Source organism: Micromesistius poutassou (genome assembly GCF_964030765.1).
Source record: "Micromesistius poutassou genome assembly, chromosome: 2".
Lineage (NCBI taxonomy): Eukaryota > Metazoa > Chordata > Actinopteri > Gadiformes > Gadidae > Micromesistius > Micromesistius poutassou.
In genome coordinates, this window is record NC_140272.1 from 21,411,147 (window position 1) to 21,434,529 (window position 23,383).

A 23,383-nucleotide genomic window follows, 5' to 3' on the forward strand; every position below is an offset into this window, starting at 1 on the left:
TGCGTCGCACCCTGCTGCAGACAGAAACACAGCCAAAACATTTGGTGGTCACTTTGCCGTGTTAGTTATAAAAAAGTATTAATGGTGTATTCATGTTTGAATAGCAACAATAATTATATTGTTGCTTAATATTAATGGAATCAAATAGTATGTTTATTTTATTAATTGAATGTGGTTTATTTTGTTAACTAGAGAGATAATATAAGCAATGCGTCCAGGTACTCATTATACATTGGTTAAGTTGTTGTGTAATGAAAAAAATATAAATGGGGATTTTTAAAATTTTATTCCAAATTGGTACGCATTCTCCTTGTACCGCTTTGCTCATACTCTTCAGTTTCTCTCCAAACAATTAATTGTGCAAACATAATTATTGGATAAGTATTGAAACACATAAAACAAATGTTATAAAATAAATGATGCAAGACAAAATAATTGTTAAAAATTAAGAGGTATACATTTAAGGGCATACAGTTTAATTGTATCTTCTAAAAATGTAAGTGCATTTGAAACTCAACAGAAAGGTATCCCTAATTTCTTAATCATAATAAGGCATATCTGTGACAAACATCACTTCCAAAAATACCCACCGTTATCCATTTTGGATGTTTTCAGACCAGAAAAAAGAAAATCCAAACTAAAGCAATGTCCACATTCTACAATTTATGAAGATCAAACGCCTTCATTTACCTGTATGGGAACGGTGATCAAGTCACACAAAACAGGATCATTATTACATTTAACACCAAAAATTGTAAATCTCATTTACCAAAAGATGAATCAATAGATCATGTACGACAGTCTTAAAGTGCTTCAGGCCTACAGCTCCCACCATTCATCTGGGCCTGGAGGGAGCCTACCGAGGTACTGACTGAAACTGTACCGTGCTAGTAACGGCCTCACGATTACCTCATGAGCCAAACTCTGGTCTAGCAGGGCCTTCTCTTCACACTATTGCTGTCCCGATACATCAACATTCCCACGCAAACATTTGGTTGCTTACTCTCTTTCTAATTTGCAAAGGGCTTGTACAGTGAATATAACACTGTCAAAAAACGCTTTAAACTTTTTTCTGGAAGAGAATGAAATCCAGCTGGGATTGCTTTGAAGTTTGGGTTCCAAAATTACAAATAAAAATATACTTGGATTTAATTCTCATTGGCAACGGTCACATTAAGCAGGCTTTAAAGAGGGAGTGTAACATTCATCGCCACCGAAGGGTTTTCATTGTTTTTTGTTGTGAGTGACATGTGGGGGAATGAGCATAGACTAGATGGGTTCTGTACAGGGTCCTGGTCCAGTGGTCGGTCTAGTGTCCTGGTCCAGTGGTCGGTCTAGGGTCCTCTTCCAGTGGTCGGTGTCCTGGTCCAGTGGTCGGTCTAGTGTCCTGGTCCAGTGGTTGGTGTCCTGGCCCAGTGGTTGGTGTCCTGGTCCAGTGGTTGGTGTCCTGGTCCAGTGGTTGGTGTCCTGGTCCAGTGGTTGGTGTCCTGGTCCAGTGGTTGGTGTCCTGGTCCAGTGGTTGGTGTCCTGGTCCAGTGGTTGGTGTCCTGGTCCAGTGGTTGGTGTCCTGGTCCAGTGGTTGGTGTCTAGTGTCCTGGTCCAGTGGTTGGTGTCCTGGTCCAGTGGTTGGTGTCCTGGTCCAGTGGTTGGTGTCCTGGTCCAGTGGTTGGTGTCCTGGTCCAGTGGTTGGTGTCCTGGTCCAGTGGTTGGTGTCTAGTGTCCTGGTCCAGTGGTTGGTGTCTAGTGTCCTGGTCCAGTGGTTGGTGTCCTGGTCCAGTGGTTGGTGTCCTGGTCCAGTGGTTGGTGTCCTGGTCCAGTGGTTGGTGTCCTGGTCCAGTGGTTGGTGTCCTGGTCCAGTGGTTGGTGTCCTGGTCCAGTGGTTGGTGTCTAGTGTCCTGGTCCAGTGGTTGGTGTCCTGGTCCAGTGGTTGGTGTCCTGGTCCAGTGGTTGGTGTCCTGGTCCAGTGGTTGGTGTCTAGTGTCCTGGTCCAGTGGTTGGTGTCCTGGTCCAGTGGTTGGTGTCCTGGTCCAGTGGTTGGTGTCCTGGTCCAGTGGTTGGTGTCCTGGTCCAGTGGTTGGTGTCCTGGTCCAGTGGTTGGTGTCCTGGTCCAGTGGTTGGTGTCCTGGTCCAGTGGTTGGTGTCTTCGCAGCCCTACTCATCCTCTCCATAAGAAGAGAACAGTTATTTTGACCTCTTCTTCCTTTCTCCTTTCCTCTTTTCCCTGGCTGGAGGGACTCATGTCTCTCCCTCATGGCCTGCCAGCGGGATCACAAACACAGTGATGTCATCGCCGGAGCCCAACCTATCGCTGGGTAACCGCCAGCCGCGCTCCTTCAGCACGCCACGTGACCTCATCAGCAGGTCCTGGGCCGCCAGCGTATACCTAACCAACACAGTTAGAACCGTTATAAAACCTTCATATGACCGTTATATGACCGTTATATCATATATTAGCAAAGATGGGAAACGTAAGTCAACTGGAATTTGACCAAAGTTGTGTAAAGAATGGCGTGTTACATATCACAATCGATATGCAACACACAAAAATGATTTGAAATGTGTTTGTTTGCACGGTGCTTTAATATCTTCAGCCCAATCAGGGCGTCCATCTTGCCTGTTAATCACGGGTGCGTGAAGTGCAACACTTTAGGGCGGGAGCGGAGAGGGAGGGGACTTTTTTGGTTGTTTCAAAATCATACTCTTCTGCTCTTTTCCGCTATCTCTCCTTACAACTCTGGAATATCAGCAGCTTTAATGCTCAAAGATGAACTTATATAAACTGTGTCATAAACTTTCTAAAGAGAAGTCCTCGCTGCAGCCTGCAGCAGGTGGAACATAACCAAACATAACCTGCTATGTACCAGGAAACTTAGGAATTCTCTGAATTCTTTCTGTAAAATGAGCACCATCTTGGAAACCCAGCTTTCTGGATCAGGTCCCATGTTTACAAATGGAAACTGTAAACTATTGCTAAAGGGTGTCCCCTAGTGGACATAACACAAGTCAAGACCAGTATCATAACCAGGACCAGTGTAGAGATGATGACTTTGTACCTCATGGGATCAGAGGGGTCACAGCCGGCCAGAAAGGTTGATACAGCATCCGCCACTTCCTGGTCTGTGGTCACATCCCACAATCCATCTGTACCCATGACCAGGACATCATCTGGGCCGTGTTTATTCTCAGACAGATCATACACCTTCACCTGGAAACGCAATGCAGTCAGAGGAACAGGGATTCCACCATTGTTGTTAGAGGTTGACATTGAAAATGCTTCGTATTTTTGCGTCATTTGTGATATCTGTGCACTAAAGCCGACAATGTTTATCCAGGAGAGCCTGGATCAGAACAAGCCTGAAGGGTTAAGGAGACCAGAGCAAACAGCAGGGGGCAGCAGAGGGCCTGAACTCTATTAATTACATATTCACAGTCATGCTCAGAAACATTATTGTGCTTATGAATGCACTAATGCAAATTCTTCTCAACCTTTAATGTCAGCTGGTGGTAGTAGTAGTAGTCAAGTATAATATAAGTAATAGCATCGTCTATTGACATTTAACACCTTTTTTCTAATTACACATCTAACTATGGTCTCACTATGGTCATCACTATACCATCACTATAAAAAGCTGAAAATCAAGTCACTTTTCACTTTTCAAGTGACTTGATCTAAAATATTAAGATAATTGTAATAATACAGATATTTTCTGTTTCAATCAAACAAAGGTAGCCTACCATTGGACCGATATAAAATATGATTATTGTTGTATATCGGTGATTGGTCTATCCCTGATTGGTTACCATCATTGGCAATCAAAGTTGTCTATAAAAAGCTGAGCTGTCAATCATCTCCTATGTGTCTGGACCTCACCTCCGGACAGCATGAGAGGAAGGGCTTGATGTGGATGTTGGAGTTGTACACCTTGAGGTCGTGGTCCCCCAGACCGCGAGTCACTCCTATAGTCGCCATGACGCGGGCCTACCGTATAGAGTCAAAGGTGAAGGTCAAACCCTTTTTTAAGCTCACAAGCAATTAAGGGCAAATGCACAAAATAAATATGGTTACCAGGTGGAAAGAGAAAGACAGTCAGTAAGAAAAAAACTATTTCAGCAACATCATGATCTTTTTAGGCTAGTAGAGAGTGAATTGAAGTAATACTTTGTCTGTATCATAACCAGTGAGACATGAAAACCGATTTGAAGACTTTAATACATTTTCCTTTTACCTTTTTGCCCTCTCCGTATATCAGGGGGAATTTCAGATCGTCTTCAACAATAGTCCTATAAGCCCTAGAACCCAGACACCAAACAAATTGTTGGGATTAAAGCACTGTAAAAATCCAGCTGCATTTTGTCTACATGCACGACCGTTGGTTGAGCCAGTTTTATTCTTTACAGTCTCAAACGGCTTGAAAAGCCAACCATTCACATCATCTTCTCCTTCACAGGAGATAATGTAGAGAAGTGATGGTTTGGAGCAGGTCCTTACCAGCCCGTCATTGTGTGGTCTCTGAAGAGCATCTTCTTGCCTAGCTCACTGTGTTGGATCCTGCGAGGGAACTCCATGTGAGTGAACTCATTCCCCAGCAGCTCTGGCCTCAGGAAGCCCTAAAGGGACAAAACAAAGGAACATGCAGTACTTCTTCCTCTGATCCATTCTATTTTTAAAAAAATAAACAAGAAACAAACTAAAATGATTGCTTGTCCATGAGCTTAGTAGTTGCAGAAGTGGGTAAAGGGACTTCCTTCTTGTCCTCTCAGAACAATGAGGAATGTACTAGTGTGAAGCACAGCATTGGCAAACGATTATCTTTAGTAATGAATGAATTGTTATCCCAGGTGGAACACAGAGGGCATTAACCAATGGTGGATGTGGAACACCAAATCAACCCAAACTAAATAGAAACAAATAAAATAAATACCTAAATTAATATAAAAATTACAAGTTAATAAATGGTATTTGTCTGTTTGAGTTTGTTAAAGCTATAAAATACTGCCGTATCATCACCAAATGAAGGAACAAATTCCAAACATTCCAGACAATGTTTGTAAACCTCAGCTCCTTAAAAGTCCTTTATTGGACCACATCAACATTAACACTTGAGAGAGAATGTAGAAACTATTTCCACTTGCATATCTAGTTACAAAACTTCTCTGGCATATCCACTCCACTCTTTGGGCTGCAGTACTTTAACCCTCCACCACTCTATGACTCAGAAAGACAGTTTCCATAACTGCACATCCCACTAGAATTTATTGGAAGTGGTTCAATGTTTTCCTTACAAGAATTATAAAGTGTTTTTAAAGATGGATGACATGGATCTAAAATAAATATACAGAATGAGACATTTAATTAAATGTATACCTATTTAATGTTAAGCTCCAATGACCTAAATCTCCTCCAAAACAGACAAGTTGTTTTGATCGGTTTGCAAAGTCTGAGGGGCGTAACATCACTGTCACCAATCAAATGATGAAAGATTCAACCACATCCCTCATTCATTAGCATATAGTACAAAAGAATACATTATATTATGGAAGATATCCCCTTTCATGTGGACTTAACACACAAGTATATGTAAAGCCTTTAGTCATAATATTTTCATCAAGCAACATAAAAAAAGTATGAATGCTTCTCCTAAAAGGTGGTCATGCATTTTACACATAACAAGGGGAAAACGTAAAAGTATGAAATGGAACTAAATATAATTTTCCTGTAACTGGAAAAATAAAGATCCTTTCTTTTAAATATAGGACAGTTTCAGATGTTCAACATAGAATGTGTAAGATAATACCAGATACTGTAGCCGCTGCCTCTCTGATTCAGGAGTGAATTCATTAGACATTGGAATAACCTCATCGTTTCGTATAATTATGGCCCTGGAATATGAGAGAGAAACAGAGACAGACGAAGAGAAAGTGAGGTAGACCAATAGAGAAAGAAAGACAAGACAGACAGAGCACAACAGAGGGGTCACATAGACAGGAGGACGACAGCCAGTGGGTATTACAATCACAAAACTAGGACGTTCAAAACATTTCATGGACACTGCAGTGCATTAAACAGACCCCAGGTGGCGCCAGTACTGTTGTCTGACATCATCACGTTGGGTTGCCAATGTTATGAACACATCATGAATATTTTTATTTGTATGTTGTTAGAACATTATGTCACAAGAGAGATATGAGATAAGCTAATTAAGGGATGAAGATATAGCATGAACCTTAAAGCAATAATGTTTTATATTAAACCTTAATTTATGCATCAACATTTAACAAACATTTTCTTTTGTAGGAAATCACTTCTGCCACCTTCGCTCAGAGCCACATCACAATAATACTTCCTGTTGCCTTACCTGCTATCTCCAGCATTGGCCACATAAAGTTTCCCCATCATTTGGACTGCGGCTAAGGCACAACACCCACCAGAGATTGTGTAGGACGCCTTCTCCTTTTCAATAAGCTCATCCTGGAACCGAGAAGAAGAGAATCAAAAGAGAAGCATGCTGCCTCCACCTATGTTCATATTCATATTCCTTGCATTAAGACTATAGAGCAGTAATTTATGCAAAGTGATGCATTAATACTGATGAAACAAACTCAAATCAATGTATATGTGTACATATACATTGTATATACACTCTAAAGAGACTCATGAAGGAAAGAGATGAAGCCAAATTTACATTAGTAAAGTCTGGATTAGTGGAGGACAGATTCATGTACTGTCAACTGAGAAACCAGGTTACAAAACTGAATAGATCAATGAAAAAAGAATATTACACGCAAAGACTAAATGCTGTAAAGCAAGGAGGTAAAGAGCTCTGGAAAACCCTTAATGAAATAATGGGGAGAAGGACGACTGGCGGGGCTTCCTTTGTGGAATCAGAAGGCATGTTTCTGACCAAACCATCTGATAGAGCAGATTATTTGAATAATTTATTCATAAATAAGGTCTATGCACTAAGGCAGAATATGGACAATACTGATTCTGATTATATAAAGCTCATAACAAATAATGTGATGTTAGACAAGAGTTGCACTTTTCAGTATAAGAGTGTGGATGAGCGGAAAGTAAGGAAGTTGTTGAAGTCCCTGAACACAGCTCAGTGGGTACTGACATGCTGGACAGTAAAGTACTTGGCCTGGCAGCTGACTATGTTTACAGTCCGATATGTCATATATTAAATGATTCCCTTACCTATAGATGGCAGACTAGTACTCACTGGGAAGAACAGTAGACCTATCACTATTCTCCCAGTTCTCAGTAAACTGATGGAGAGAATAGTCTACTCACAAATACAGGAATACTTTGACTGTATCGGTTTGAACACAGGTTTTCAACATGCTTACAGACATAACCATTCAACTTGTTCCACCCTTACAGTAATGACAGATGACTGGAAATGGATAACTCAAAGATGACTGGTTCAGTATTACTTGATTTCAGTGCGGCATTCGATGTCATAGATCATGATCTGCTCATCGGTAAACTAGAATGCTATGGATTTAGTCCAACCGACATCCTATTTATGAAGAGTTATCTCACAAGTAGGACACAACGGGTTTATTACACTGGCAGCTGTTTTCACTCTAAGGTCTTGGACTGTGGGGTCCCGCAAGGAAGCTGCCTGGGACCACTCTTATACGCCATCTTCACAAACGATTTACCATCCATTTTGCGTAAAGCAACTGTACAAATGTATGCTGATGATTCCACATTGTATTATGCTGCAAAAACTGTCAGTGAATTGGACAATGTTTTATCAGCTGAGTTAAATAAGGTTTTTGATTGGATAAAACTAAATACGTTGGCATTGAACATCTCCAAAACCAAATAAATTATTTTGGGATCGAGTCATAAGCTGTCATCTACAACAAAGATGAATTTTAACTTGTATGGGGAACCTATAGAACAGGTAGATAAAGTAAAATTACTGGGCACAATAAATTATTGATAGTCAGCTGTCATGGGCAGAACACATTGATACCATAGTGAATAAGATGGGTTGTGGTATTTCCATGGTGAGGAAATGTCTTTCTTATGTCCCTACACACATTGTGGGACAGGTAGCTAAATCTTAAATTTTATGTCACCTGGATTATTGTGCACCAGTCCTCTGTATCTAAAGGTCAACTAAAGAAATTACAAACTGCCCAGAACAGAGCTGCCAGGTTAGTATTACATTGTCCCATAAGAACAAACACTATCAGTATGCTCCGTCAACTCTCATGGTTAACGGTAGAAAACAGCCTGTTTTTCAATACGATTACATTTTTCAGGAACACAATCTTCTCTTCTCAACCCGTTTTCTTATATAACCTTCTTATTATATAAACTACTAATAATTGTTAGTTGTAGTCAGGTTAATTCTCATTTTAGTAGGTCAGCCGATGATGGCAAGATGATGTTACAAAGTCCAAAATCAAATGCTTTAAAGAAAATTTATTTATCGTGCCATCAATCATTGGAATAATTGCCCACTAAATATACGTGAATTGAATAGCAAGGTATCTTTCAAGTACTATTTGAGAATGCACTATATAAATTTGTGAGTAGGGAATGGACATACCTACTGTATGAATGCAATAATGATTGTAACCATGAATGTAATAACTTTTTATGAATAATTTCTGATGATGTTTATAATGAATTACTGCTTTTAGATTATCATTGTTAACTGAAATATGATTTGTATCTTGTGTATTGTTATGTTTTGTGTCTTTCTATGTGGACCCCAGGAAGACTAGCTTGTCCCACTTTGGTGACAGCTAATGGGGGTCCTTTTAAACAATAAACAATAAACATTGTTTGGAGGATCTAGTTTATCTCAAGGCCCTGACTGTGGGCCTATATCTGGCCGTCGGTAGCGTCCCCTGGTCCTGAGGTGTGTTCCCTGGTCCTGAGGTGTGTTCCCTGGTCCTGAGGTGTGTTCCCTGGTCCTGAGGTGTGTCCCCTGGTCCTGAGGTGTGTCCCCTGGTCCTGAGGTGTGTCCCCTGGTCCTGAGGTGTGTCCCCTAGTCCTGAGGTGTGTCCCCTAGTCCTGAGGTGTGTCCCCTGGTCCTGAGGTGTGTCCCCTGGTCATGAGGTGTGTCCCCTAGTTCTAGTCATGAGGTGTGTCCCCTGGTCCTGAGGTGTGTCCCCTGGTCCTGAGGTGTGTCCCCTGGTCATGAGGTGTGTCCCCTAGTTCTAGTCATGAGGTGTGTCCCCTGGTCCTGAGGTGTGTCCCCTGGTCCTGAGGTGTGTCCCCTCGTTGTGAATTTCAGCTTAAGCGAATCAGCGCACGAGAAGAGAAATGGAAGCAAAGTTGTTATATTACAAAACCATCTGAGCGACAGTGGTGTGACATGGTAGGCAAACGCTGCTTTGTTTCACATTTGTATATCTCTGCAGTCCTAGTTCTTTTGGTGTCCCATTTTGAATGACGAATACAGACTAGCACCACCTTCTGGTATGGAGAGTAATATCCTCTCCAGCAGGCGCAGAATGTTCTTGCTAGTTGGCCGTGTTCAAGTGAAACTTTTTGGCCACAAGCAATGTGAGGCGACGTAACATTCATCGCGGCTAGTTCTTTGACGTCAGTTTGGTGTGTCAAGGCCTCAGTTTGGTGTGTCAAGGCAACACATTTATTTCAGCTAGTCTAATCCAATCTGCCAAATAAAAGATCACAATCACTCAACAATAATTAACCATTAAACAAAAGGAAAAGCAATACAGCCGCATGATTGCAATGTGAAAAACTGAACAAAAGTGATTTGAACAATATTGCCTGCACCTGAATGGATTGGTGAAACAGGGAGGGCACTTATCCTAACAAATCACCACTCCTCTCCGCTGACATCACACTATAATAGCTTTGATACTCAGCAGCAGGTCAGGTCAAAGGTCAACTTGGTTAATCTCTCTTTACACCAAATACTGCCACTACTACTGTACATATTCACACCTGCCTCACACTGGCTGAACGCAGAAAGATCCTAGTATGATCACAACTTCCAAAAGTAAGTATTGTGAGTACCAAAGCAACAGCAGGCCTTACGGTATTCTGTCATGTTTGCTGGAAGCCTGCATGGACTGAGCCAAGTGTCCCCAGTCGCTGGCTGCTACCACACATACAGGGTTAGGGTTAGAGAGGGAGGTTGGCTGCTACCACACATACAGATTAGGTTAGAGAGTGAGGTTGGCTGGTGACGTACAGTCTGCTCTGACTCACCATCTGTCGGAAGGCGTTCTCCAGCACGCCCATGACCAGGCTCTCCATGCTCACCACCTTCTCCATGTGGTAGCGGATGGTGGGGTCGCTGATAGCGTCTGGCTCCTCCGCCGCACTGCCTTCCACCTGCTGTTGGGCCGCGGCGGCGGCGGCGGCGGCCCCCTTTTTGCTCTCCGTGGCCTGGTAGGGGCTGCCGTTCTTGGCCAGGCAGATGGGCGGCGGGCTGGCCGGGTTCTCCAGCAGGTGGGCCACCTCGCCCAGGCGGTCCCGGATCAGCCGGTGCAGCAGCTTGGAGGCGGCGATGGCGGCGCCCGAGCCGGCGTGGCCGTCGTACACGCCCCAGAAGTGGAGAGGGATGCCCGTGGCGTCCTGAGGCCGGGGGGGGGGAGAAGTTAACGCAGGATTAATGTACATGTATATAGTGCTATATAAGTAGAATATATAGTTCTTATCACAGACATCAATAGTATCATTGGAATTCACTGAATGTTTTGAAACTTTTTCCTATCCTGTCCAAGTCAAAAGCGTGTTGGACACCTCTAGGTCTCTCTTGCAAAAAAATATAAATGATCTCAATGAGATCAACCTGGTTAAACAAAGGTCAGAGGAAATAAAAATACAAACATATGTATATCCATGGGGTTGTGCTGATTTGTGTTCTAGAGATTAGGACGGGTGACTGATCTCCCCGTGGGTTTCCTGATAACTGTAATACAAGAGGAGCTGTGGCAGCACTAAACCCCATGTTGCTCATCTCGCAGCACAGCTGCACACCAGATGGAACCGACTGTGTCTTTTTGACCAAGGGCAGTCAACATGAACGCCTGAATTTAACATTGTTTTGTAAGGATTAAATGTGTTATTTAATGCATCTAAAGCATGTATTATAATTATAGAATTAGTTTTATGTGCCTGCCTGTTTTCTTTTGCTTTTGACGGTTCATTGCATTGAGGCTTTATTGTACAGTTGTCGAAGACATGCTACATTAGCATGGGTACATATAACTGAGCACAGCATAGCAATCAAAGATTAGTTTACAATATATACTTATTATAAAATACAGTTCTAGTTCTAAGCTATACTGGTATTCAATATTTCCCAGCATAATAAAGCACTTATTCACGTATATAAATATGGCAAATGTTATTGAAGCAATTAACAAAATTCTTCTTCTGTAATTCTTTTGGATACCTTGCACTGTTAATAAGGTTTACATAACCCAGGGCAGTGAGATGGCTGACTTTACTTATCCAAAACGAGATGACGCAATACATCACATAAAAGCGCCTCACCAAACATGTTTAAGCTGGCCTAGCTGGCCTTAGACCAAGTGATTAACACAGGACATCTGCGTGCATTGTGTGTTAAACTGCCTATGTTATTAGTTTTAGGGCAAGTAGACGCAGATTGAGTGTGTACGTGTGTGGGGGATTGTAGTGGCTCAAAAGACAATCCTGATATTGATCAGCAGCCAATGTTAATATATTAAGGGAAATTAGAAATCTGCTCATATTGATAGAGAATGGATCCATTTCTTATTTATGGGTGTTGATGAGAGCTGCTTTCAATCATCAGATGATAAAAAAGGCCAAAGTGGAAGAAAGAAGTCAAATCAATCACAGTCCCAATGAAATCATCCTCGTGTCAGGAAGAACGATGCAGTTCAGTGAATCCTGGAGCTTTCCACTTCCCACATTGGGGAAACTAAATGAGGTTAAAGTACATAAGGTACGAACGGTTCATCATTGTTATCTTTGACTTGGGTCTCAGCGGTGGAAACATAATACAGACTAGACAAGAATGTATTTTTGTGATGATGAATGATTAACAAACAATAATACATGACAAATTTGGTAGCTGGAAATTCAGTTTACATTGGGCAAATAATGAAATGTTGTTCCCTAACCCTGATGGTATGAATCAAGTAAAAAATCTGAACTTTGATGAATTCCGTAGTGCCTGTCCACCAGGCTCTCCAACCAAGTTGCACGTAAGGTGAAAATCTCTGGTGGGACATGGCCTTGGCCTTAAGCGAAAAACAGAAAGAGGTTTCCGGCTTCACCACCAGGGGGTGCTACGCTGTGTTCTCTATTATATTATGGGATATTCTATCAATGAATACCCATTCAAGAATGGATTCGGCTTCCAGAAAGGGATTTAAATAACATGTATTTCTACAGTCGCCAATCTACTGTTGATTTGTAAAGGTTGATTGGGTCTGGAAAGGTGCTTTTAGCTTGCCTTCCTACTGGAAAAACTGTAATAATTCTGGCCATGTTTGTGTTTGCTGTAAGCCACTTCTGCACTTACAAATCCCTGCCTCCAGCAACATGACTGATCCAAACTAATGTGAAGTGAAAGAAAATGAACCAAAGAAAGTAAGTTGGTCTGCTATCAGACTTTAGATTATTAATCTTAAATCCTATTTGTGGGATGAGGTGAAAATAAAACACAAGGTCTAGTTTCATGAAAACAAACAATGTCCATTCTAAGATTGATTGTAATGGGCATGGTGCCTTATGCATAGGCCCTTATCTCCTCCTAACCGTGATTAGCTGCTGCATGCCTTATCTTGAAGTCCTACAATGTTACACAGTCACTTGATGTAGCATGTAGGAGAGACAGCACAGAGCCTGGGAAGGAAACCAAAAACTAAAAGGGGTGGGGTAACGCCTTGCTTCCTGTTTCACTACTGAACTGATCAACCATGAGTGGATGAATGTTTTTAGAAGAGCATTTAAGATTTTTACAGTTAACTAGTGAAGATTGGTAATGATTGGTTGAAATAAATATGAAGCAAACGAAAAAAACAAGCCTGTTCACCCACATATGAGATCGTCTGCTATATAAGATTCAAGATGAATAATCTAAAGTCTGATTTGTGACTGCTGGATGCCTAACATTAACCATTCTCATTAACCATTCTGTTTTTACTGACCACACTGTAGCTAGGTTGATAACAGGCTACCATCAACCTCTTAAGGGTTCATTCACTCTTTCCTAATATAAGGGTGTACTGCTTCCTATTCATGGTCAAAACTCTCTACACATTTCTTTCACAGAAACGGGGAGCTGATGTTGCAGACCGGGATTATTTCCCTCAACATGCGTATGAAGCAGTACCATATAAACAAACAGCCACTCAACACTGCGGCCCTAAACGCGCTCTGAAGCAAGGGGAACCACAGCAGGTGTGTGGGACCCCCCTCTGGGCCCTCACCCCGGGGTCCTCCTGGAGAGGGGAGCTGCGGTGCTTCCCCGAGGGCTTCTTGACGAACAGCTTCTCGCAGGAGGCCTGGTCCTCATTCAGCATGCTCTTGCCCGCATTGATCACCCTGGAGCACAAGTAAAGAAGGGAGAAAGGGGGGGGGGGGAGTGAGTGGGTGGAGAGGAGAGAGCAGAAGGGAGGAAGACTGTGAACCATGTTTGTTCACACCACACTCTGCTTACTTCACTCTGTGGAACCAATACAACAAAAGGAAGAAAGGAAGAAGAAGAGAGTAATAGAGAGAAGTAAGAAAAATGGAGAGAGCTAGATAGAGAGCTAGACCACAGGAGAGACAGGCAGGCTATCAGACAGACAGCTCAAGAGAATGGGTGAAAGCGTGGGCAGGAAGCAGTCATACCCCAAAGGAGAATTGACTGAAGAGATGCAGTGGTTTTTGCTATGAGCCATGGAAGATAATAGCTGTACAAGATAATTGCTCTGCTGATGGCGCAGTATTCACTCTAATACCAGAACGCTGATCTCCACTGTGGCAAGACTAGAGCTGGCAGGAAGCCACTCTTCAATTCCTCTTTCAAAGGTAACTTCACCCAAATGGTGGCATTCACTTATTAGGTTAACGTATTTATACCTGAGTGGTAAAGGTGTGATTCTGGTGTTGTGATTTAATTGTTAACTGAATTATACAGTGCAGATATTTGTGTTACATGCATTTGTAATTATTTTACTGAACGGCACTTTGGCCAACTCAAATAAATAAATGGGACTTGCATCAAGTCGAAAGTTTCAAGAAGGAAACAAAGCACATTTTCACATCCGGATTATGAAGAAGCCCTTGCAGAGTATCCTGTATCCTGCACCATGCTATGTATCATAGGGCTTAAAAGATCCAAGGCTAAGAGAAGCAGGAGGTTTCAACTTTGAAATGACGATTGTATAAAATTAGGGCAACATGCTATGTAGACCAATTATTTGGCTCTTTCTAGCCTAGGACTTGTTGTGTGTTCTAAAAGCAACTTGTTCTTAAATCATTGGAGGAATTTGAAAATAAAATACACACACACACCCACATATATACACGTACATATATACGATGATCTGCAGCAATGTACTGAAGCATGGTAAGTATGCAGTGCATATTGTATGCTAGAAGTTTTATTATTTATTACATTGTTACATTGCAACTAAGTAGCTGTTTTTTTTTAATGAGGAACAGCTGGTTCAAGCCCTGCTGTGACGGCTGGCATAGTGTGTAAGTCACATGACCTATAATGAGAGTAATACTGGACGTGAGGCAGAAGGGGATTCCTTTACAGTTCAGCTCTTACTTGAATGTGACTTGACTATCAGGTTGAGGAAGAAGCAAAGAAAAGGCTTCTTTTGGGTTTCATTCAGGAAGGAACAAATGAAAAAGAATGATGAAAACATTCCACCACTAGTCATATGTGGTAAAGTCGCATTGACAGTTTCAGGAAATAGCCCTAACAAAACAGCCCAAACATTTAGGGAAATAAATATGACACATCTACATGTGTAAGAAAGATGTGTTGTTACGAAATTGTTGTAATGGAATCATTTGAATTGACAAATGAAATTCACTTGAATTCTTATGATTTTCTAACATTGGGTACATACTGTAACAGATTTTTTTTTTTACGATACATGGCAAACTTGCAGATAATTATTAAGTCAAAATTCCATTTAGAAAAGAGATGCCCTACATGCAAGCCATTGCTCATGTATCAGCATGCTAGTTCATGAGTCGTTTGGATCCCATTTGTGGAGGTTTATCGCTTTCCAATGCGGCCAATTATTGTGAAACTGCATCACCAGAATGGATAGTTCAAATTAAATCTGAATAAGGAACATTCATTTCCAGGTTGCTGCTAGGTAAATAAATAGATAACTAACAAATAAAGTGGAGGACTTCAGATGGAAAAATACAGACAGGCCTTACGCATAAACCTTCATATGCTGCATCATGGCAAACATAAAAGATTTTTGTCTGGTCAAATAGAATCCTGACATTATGCAAAAAAACCATGTGATTAAAATGCCCTTAATCCATCACTGCAGCATCAGTTTGACAATGCAAAGCGCAATTGCCTACATGGAAGAGAGTAACCATGTTAAAGGTAGCATGCCCATGGCATGCTATTTTATGGATGCTTTAATATAGTTGTTAGTGGTCCCCTAATACAGTACAGTATATTGACAGTACTTGAAGACGTTCAAGAAATTCAGCCTTGGTGCAGAGTTACAACCACTACGAGCCAGTCCCACAATGAGCTCTCCACAAATGTCATTTTTAGAGGCGGGTCAAGGTGGAGGGTGGGGGTGTGGCCCTGAGCATCTTGCGGCCATGGTACCATGCGCTAGTGTTTACAGTGGAACACTGAACACTCCGGGTGCTCCGGCGGGAGTCCTGGAGCTCTATATCTAAATAATATCATATTATATTTAGATGTCTATATAATATAATATATATTATCATGGTCAAAAGCTGTTTTCGCCTCTGGATGATATTATGAATCTCAAACGACTGCGTCGGGTTCTCAGACTCCTCTGGTTCTTCCACTTCCACGTCAATATTAAGTACAGACTGAACCGCGAAATGGAGGAGAAAGGGGTTGTTGCCTGCGATTGTCTCCCGCTGGAGCCCCGCTACCGCGGCAGCGGGGCTCCGGCGGGAGACAACCCCGGGTAACGGGCAGCGTTCAGCAGGCAGCGGGGCTCCGGCGGACGATCCTGGGCAACAATCTTTTTCTCCTCCATGTCGCGGTTCCCAATTCCTTCTCAACCATGGCCGAGATAATCACCACTACGAATCTCGTTGTGGAAATACCAGAGATGTCAGAGAACCCGACACAGTCTAGTCTTTTCATCAAATGGGAGCTTTATGCAAGCTTTCGTTATTGTGTTGTCTGTTATGCGCCATAACACCAACAGCAGAACGGTTATCCAAAATACAAAGAACACTTGCGTTACAGTGTGTGTATTCACACACACATGTGGCGCTTGCACAGTCCTAGCTCATTGTCTCATTGGCGGGCCAAATTCTCTTGGCGGGCCAAGCAGAGAAAGGGGAGGTAACTTGGCCCCATATGACGCCAGATCCCAAATCCGAGCATTTGAGCGTTCATTTTTTCAAAGGCGGAGCAAGATACCTACTGCTCATTTTACACCTAACACAATTTTTAGCTACTGGGGGACCATAGGGAGGCTAGGGGAACTCATATTAATGTTAGAAAACCTCATAAAGTGAAATTTTCATGCCATGGGACCTTTAAAAAATGTATATGCTCTTTCACTACTTACAGAGACTTTCATCTTGGGAGAGATGGCTACAGTGCCACAATTCCCATCTTGAAGTGAAAGTGGTTGTCAAAGAAACACTGCTAGAGATGTCTTTTCAATGTTTAATGAAATATAATGTTTATAAAAATACAAATAAGACAATTAGGCCTACAGTAAGACCATCCATGTAAAGTAAAGAGTTCCTCAAAGTGGCACACACACACACGCACACGCACACACACACACACACACACACACACACACACACACACACACACACACACACACACACACACACACACACACTGCCCTCCCTACATGGGACTGCTTCTTTCCACGACCCTGCACCCGCTGCTGCAGTCCAACTTGTGGTGGCACTGGCAAACATATCTGTGATTTTGGCACATTTTGCTGCATCCACTTCGTAGCTTCTCTGCGCCCCCTTGCGCTTTTGTGGTTTATCATCCATTTGCACAGACCTCGGACACCTTCTCTCCAACGGTCAGCTGCTCAAATGGCAAAATCGAATCTGATAACCTCGGCCAAGTGGGAGGGGCGGGCTGAAGAGAGAGGGCTGAGAGAGACCGGGCATTGCACCGGTACGCCTGATGGCCTGTCCATGACACCCACCGGCCATTCAATACAAAGTGAGATCTGGGAAATCTTTTACCGTGTTAGACCCGTCTCTCGTCATATGTGCTTTAAGGCCCTAAAAAAGGAGATTACTATTTCTTAAAAGGCTAAGGGCCGCTTTACCGTAAGCACGCACAAATGTGAAAGCTGACATTATGCTGGGCAGCTGCCTTCCAACATCGATGGTAGTATTGTCTCTTTCATCGTTTCTTCTACAGTGCACTGGCAACATCGCAGACTTTTGAAATTTCAGCCTTATTATGATAGAGAGGGTAAATTCATTGCCATGCAAAAAATCGAATAGGAGCAAACTCAGGACTTGTTTTCCTCTTGTTTCCACCTCCAAAGTTATCTGGGGGGTTTCAAAGGAAAGAGGATGTGAAGCTCAGTGGGACTAACCTGGGAGCTCACATTGAAACTGGTGTGAATCACATGTTGTCGTCAGGTGCACCGGTGTATCCATCAGTGTGCTGCATGGGTGAGCTTTGGCGGACATTTGGAGGAATATATTTCAGGAGATGGGCCTCCCTTGTATATTGGTTACAGGGATCAAGGATCAAGACAAAAATTGTATTGCATGTGCAACGGGACATGAAAAGTAGAATTGAACGGATGTGTTGGAACATAGAAAGCTAAAATGCTGTAAAACGGTACAAGGAAATGGTTGCTGCTGCTAGGGAATGAGGGATAGAGTGATTCCTGGCCAAGAGTATGTGGAGCCAGACCAACAGACTCCAGCTGGACAGCTTCCACCTACTGGTGTCAGGCCATCGTGGTACCTACACAGTATAGCCAAGACATACTAGGCAGAGGAGAAGGACAGGGTTTTGTAGGCCCGTTCCGGTACAGAACAGGCCTTTAGAAACAATAAAGTGGAATATCACATCTCTAGGGGTGCATCAAATTAGGTTTTTCTTTATTATTGATCAATTAATGATTTAGTCCAGCATATGTTCATTGGACCACAGGCATGGCCCAAAGCCGTAAATTTGCTTGCTTTTAGTAATTTACTTTTATTCATAAAAAGCTATAATCTCAGACAAATATATGCATTTCTGAAGATCTTAGCAGCGACTGTTAAGCATCTGTTAATCATCTCCTATCGATAAACTGATTGTTCACACATCCTCATTTCAATCCACACCATCCCTCTTGATATTACCTGAAAACCTCCCCTTGATAGAGGCCCTGGAGCCCCCATGAGGAAGGGTTATTCTGCTTATTGTTGTTATGCTTCAGTGCTTCCAGAAATGGCTCTGTTTTAGTCTAGCTTGAATAAACAACGCCAACCTCTATTTAGATTCTGGAATTAACTGAGCTGCACATTGTGGTCCATTCAATGTTTTTCTCTACCTTGGTTGGACTGTGTTGCTTTCACCCTAATACGTACACAGACGCTGGAGTATAGAAGAGTATAGAATATCATATAGCAGCTTTAATGCATGGAGCTTCCTTATGCAGTTTGCTAAATGAACAGGGACATACTGTCATGTTATTGTGGAGTTATTGTGTTGCTCATTATTGGTAGCCTATGTTGTAAAAGTAACAGATAGCTGCAGCTGCAAAATAATACAAGTAAGGACAAAATGGGATTTTAATTCCCTGGGTTCAAGTGTGTGTCAATATTTTTGGTATATTGAGAGAGTACTCAATACCAGGAAATGTAGGCATATAAAGCCATTGCAGAAATATGTTTTAGGAAGTAGGCCATCCCTATCTGGATCAGTAACATTTCCACGTGTGAAGATATTTAAACATATGCCGTGGAGCATAATCACAAGGCAGCATAATTACATGTAGACCGCCGCCGTGGACTTGGGGGATGTTGGCTGTAAAGGCATCCTAGGGACTAGAAGAGGGCCCGACTCGCCATCACCTGGGCTGCTGCAGTGAGGAGCCGCTGAGGCTGCGGTCACACTGAACATGTGACGATGGTTTCAAGACGGGGAATCCCAACGCAGGACAATCTCTTGCTGAACGTACACCCAATAAAAACACATTCCTCTGCGCTCAGCAATGAAATATATACAAAATGCTCATCACTCACTCTGCGTATCCAGTGCGCCACGGCAGCCTGCTGTCCCTCCTCAGCATCAGCACCGGGCGCGAGGCGTGCTCGGTGGAGTACTGGAGCAGCTCCGGGGTCAGGTCCAAGAAGTCCGGTCGACCGTAAGGGAACCGCGGGGGTAAGCCCTCCGAGGAGCCGCTGTTCTGCCCGGTACCGGAGGGGTGGTGGTGGCCGTGGGGGATCATCCCTCCCACCAGGGTAGACATCGCATTTTTAACTTTACTGATCATTGCGTTGGGAATAAAAGGTGAACCGTGTGAGCCAAAGAACGAGGATCAATGTGACGATGGCCGAAAAGAAAATGAAGATCGTCAAGGATTATATCAGGAAACGGTTCTCCGAGCCCCATGTGACGCGTGGTAGACGCAGTGTTCCTCATTCAGAAGACCAGCTGCAGCCTGCAGCATGTCGGTCGGAGCGTAATACCCAGCTCCCTTCTGGAGGGCTTCACTCACTTCTGCATTTTATGCACTTTACGTCAAGACAAGCCACGAAAGGGGCGGCAGTAGATCAGAAGGAAGAGCGGGTTGACTGGTAACCGGAAGGTTGCTGGTTCGATCGCTGGCTCCTCCTAGCTGTCGAGGTCTCCCTGAGCAAGACGCCTCACCCTCACTGCTGCTGCTGACGAGCTGCCTGTCGCCCTGCGTGGTAGAATCCGCCGTTGGTGTGACGTGTGAATGTGTGCATGAATGGTTGTAAATCGCTTTGGATTAAAGCGTCAGCAAAATCCCCTAAATGTAAATAAAATGTCCAAAAAGAATGAAATGGATTAGCCCAAATATTTATTTTACATTTTAAAACATGGTGGTCCTTGTAGTGCACAGAAGAGTCTATAAAATACTGTAAACAAGTTAATCTGGCTCTGCCTCACAGCAAAACGCACTGGGTTCGTTCGGTCATCCCGGTGGTTAACCTTAAATACCCCTAACCCCTTTCTCAACATAGCCTACCAGATAATGCTGAGCGAACATGAGAAAAAAAATTGTCAGCAAATTGATCAACAAATTGCTGACTAAAGGCAGTTCTTTTTTTTAACTCACAGATTTTTCCTCCCATTATGAGCTTCTGTTAGAATATCCTGCAGTTTTATATGATGTTGTATTTCTGCAGGATAATATTTTGAGACCTCTAATGTTTGTATGCGGTTACCATGTCCAAATCAAACATTACTGTATGCATTAGAGATGCATACAGTGTCATGGACATCAAGTCAATACATCGCATATTAATTGTATCTCTTTGGTGTCTGCTTAGAAAATGAATTTCTAGAGTATGTGAGTATATGCATTTCAATGTAAAGATTGTGTTGCTGAATCATTAATTCATGTTTATTTTTATTTAGCAGATTGTTTTTCTCTTTTTTTATTATTTGAAACAGGACAACGTTGCTATGTTTTTAGAATTGGTGTTGAAAAATGTATTCTTAAACTTATAGTAATCCTTTTTCATCATCAGTACAAGCTAAACTTGGACCCAGCTTTAGATGTAACAGAGAGTAACACTGCCATCTAGTGGGTACGTAAGACTTGATACCTCCTGTGAGTCACTGGGCCTTGGCCGGTCCCTACCCTTTTCCCCAGAGGTCAAGCACAGGGCCTGACCTTAAGGTAGTCTGGTCCTACCAGACTCTCGTACTTCATTTCTGTCAGTCTTCAGTCTGTCCACTCTCCATTGACAAACGTTAACTCACTTCAAGGTGGGTGTCTGTTGGAGTTTAAAACTATTGGATCTGCCCAGTGCCACTCTGGATCTGCCATAACCAATTGCTAACGTTTGTTCTTCTGACTGAAATGATGAATGAATGTCCATAATAACTATATATTTATAAATAAATTAAATAGGTTATTTTGTGTATTTTTTTGATAAAAAAGCCAAGACACTAACTTCAAAGATGACATACTTAGCTTCTTAAAAATTATGTATAATAACTATGGTAGAAAATATATATTGCTTTAACACGCTGTGTGTGTGTGTGTGTGTGTGTGTGTATGGTGTGCGCCTCTGGGTAGGGCTCCGTCCTGGGCTGTCATGCTGGCCTAGAACACCTGGGCTTCAGGCTGACAGGTCCACCTTTGGGGGGGGACATCCTTTTGAAAGACCTGACTTGCGTGTCAATCTTGTTTTGTTTCAACTTTACCTACATTAAAAACCAAAGCATTAGCATTGTCTAAACAAAGTTTACCCTTCCCTGAAACAGGATCTCAGAGCCTTCTAGCCAGGGGCCAGAGGAACAGTCAGCTTTCCTGGTGGTGTGTTTGGTGTTATCCACCAAGGTAGAAGGGTGTCATTGTGGGAGTTAAGGGCAAGGGCAACCGGGGTCTTGGAAACAGGTGTGTGGGAGCAACAGAAATCCTTGAACACACACTCAGCCATCCTGACGGGATTTCACTTCTGGTCATAGTATGATGGGTTGGCACAATATTATTAATACCAAAATGCAAAATGTGATTTGCTTAAGTAGAACTATTGTTGTAATTACTGGTATATCTCAATGGCTGCTTGGTTGCGAAGGAGAATCAGACGCCACTGACCCGCCTGCACCTTGGACAGCGAGACCGCATGGCAGCGCTTTCAAGGGGAGTCGTCCAATTTGGGAGGCCCCGTCAGCTGACGGGAGACAAACCACATTATTGTGGTGAGCTGGGCTAGTCAGAGTGGCCTGCACCGGCCCACTCCTCCATGGGCTCATCCTTCGGACCCGTCAGAGCAATCCCCCACTCTGGGAACACCTTCTCCATGTTCGTGAAACCCACTTCTGAAACCAATGTAGAGAGCAGCACGGGAATAAGGACCTGGAGCCCAGGTTCAGCAGTTTGCAACTCTTCTGCCCCTTACACCGCACAACCCAGAGAGTTGCCTTTATTTACGCAAACCCACACAGCACATAAAAGAGACTCCATCTCACCCACCACCATGAGCATCTTAGTGACAGTGTCAATGTTTGCCAACTCCTCCATCCCAGAGGTGGAGTTAAATAGATCCCAGGAGGGCCCCAAAGGTCCAACTAGCAATACTCCAAACCTTCCAAGCCTTCCACGCCCGCGTTATTGTCTTTGCCAACCAGGAACAATCATTTATATATTATTCATTCTCTACACAGTACACAGGCAATGACCCTTTACACATGTTAATTTGTGGCACTTAAAAATAGGATTTGGCAATCCTGTATCTCATAATGTGCCAATTATCTGTATTATTTGAAGAAAACATACTGCATAAGCATTGGTCACAGCATCCATAAAGTAGCTAGCAATGATCTTTGGTGTCAGAACCTCTGTTTGGACTCAGTGACTCTGTGGCCTCCTGCTGGCTATTCTGTGTTTTTGTCCACCATGTGCCTCTACTTTTGTTGTGCCTCGGACTCGGCCTCTCACCTGTACCTCCTGCCATTGTCTGTTTCTCGCCTTTTTCCCTGCTCACCTGTTCCTCATTGTGTGTTCATTACTCAGCCTATTTATATCCTGTTCTGTTATTGTCAACTGTTAGGGCTCTGACCTTTCCTGACCCTGGACTACTCTTCGGACGGTGACCTGGCATTTTTTTCTTTTTTCAGTCCAGGCACAAGGCCCAGGCCTTGTGCCCTTTAATTGTGCTTTTTGCATTTTTTGTTTGTTATTGAAAGAGCTGAAGCCCTGCTCTGTGTCAAATAAATATTTGATCTGCTTTGGGTTCAAATTTCATACACCCCTGACATTACAATTCTACACTGCTCCATGCATGTTGGGAAATGTTGAGAAGAGTCAGCTAGACTGTGTTTTTCCACAAGACTGGAGGCAATTGCTGCTTGCATGTGGTGTACATTAATTAGTTCCCTGCCATATTAGGCCACACAATATTAAAGCTAACATTAGGACCACATATTTGTAGTGCTAATATGAGTTCTGATCTGCTTCTACATATAGTAGGGTTAAAACAACACTATATAAAGTCGTATGGGTAAATGCTTCA

At 42.8% G+C, this 23,383-nt stretch overlaps 1 protein-coding gene across 1 annotated transcript; it reads right to left on the bottom strand.

The window, feature by feature from the left end:
* Nucleotides 1-289: 289 nt before the first annotated feature.
* Nucleotides 290-20,003, bottom strand: ppm1j (protein phosphatase, Mg2+/Mn2+ dependent, 1J). Its single transcript, XM_084464676.1, has 10 exons — nucleotides 19,415-20,003; nucleotides 13,432-13,546; nucleotides 10,211-10,579; nucleotides 6,357-6,469; nucleotides 5,796-5,880; nucleotides 4,490-4,608; nucleotides 4,227-4,290; nucleotides 3,872-3,979; nucleotides 3,054-3,205; nucleotides 290-2,383 (listed from the first exon to the last, which is right to left on the bottom strand). The coding sequence occupies exons 1-10, from the start codon at nucleotides 19,663-19,665 to the stop codon at nucleotides 2,236-2,238; spliced, it is 1,524 nt and encodes a 507-aa protein (XP_084320802.1). The 5' UTR covers nucleotides 19,666-20,003; the 3' UTR covers nucleotides 290-2,235.
* Between the last annotated feature and the right edge of the window lie 3,380 nt (nucleotides 20,004-23,383).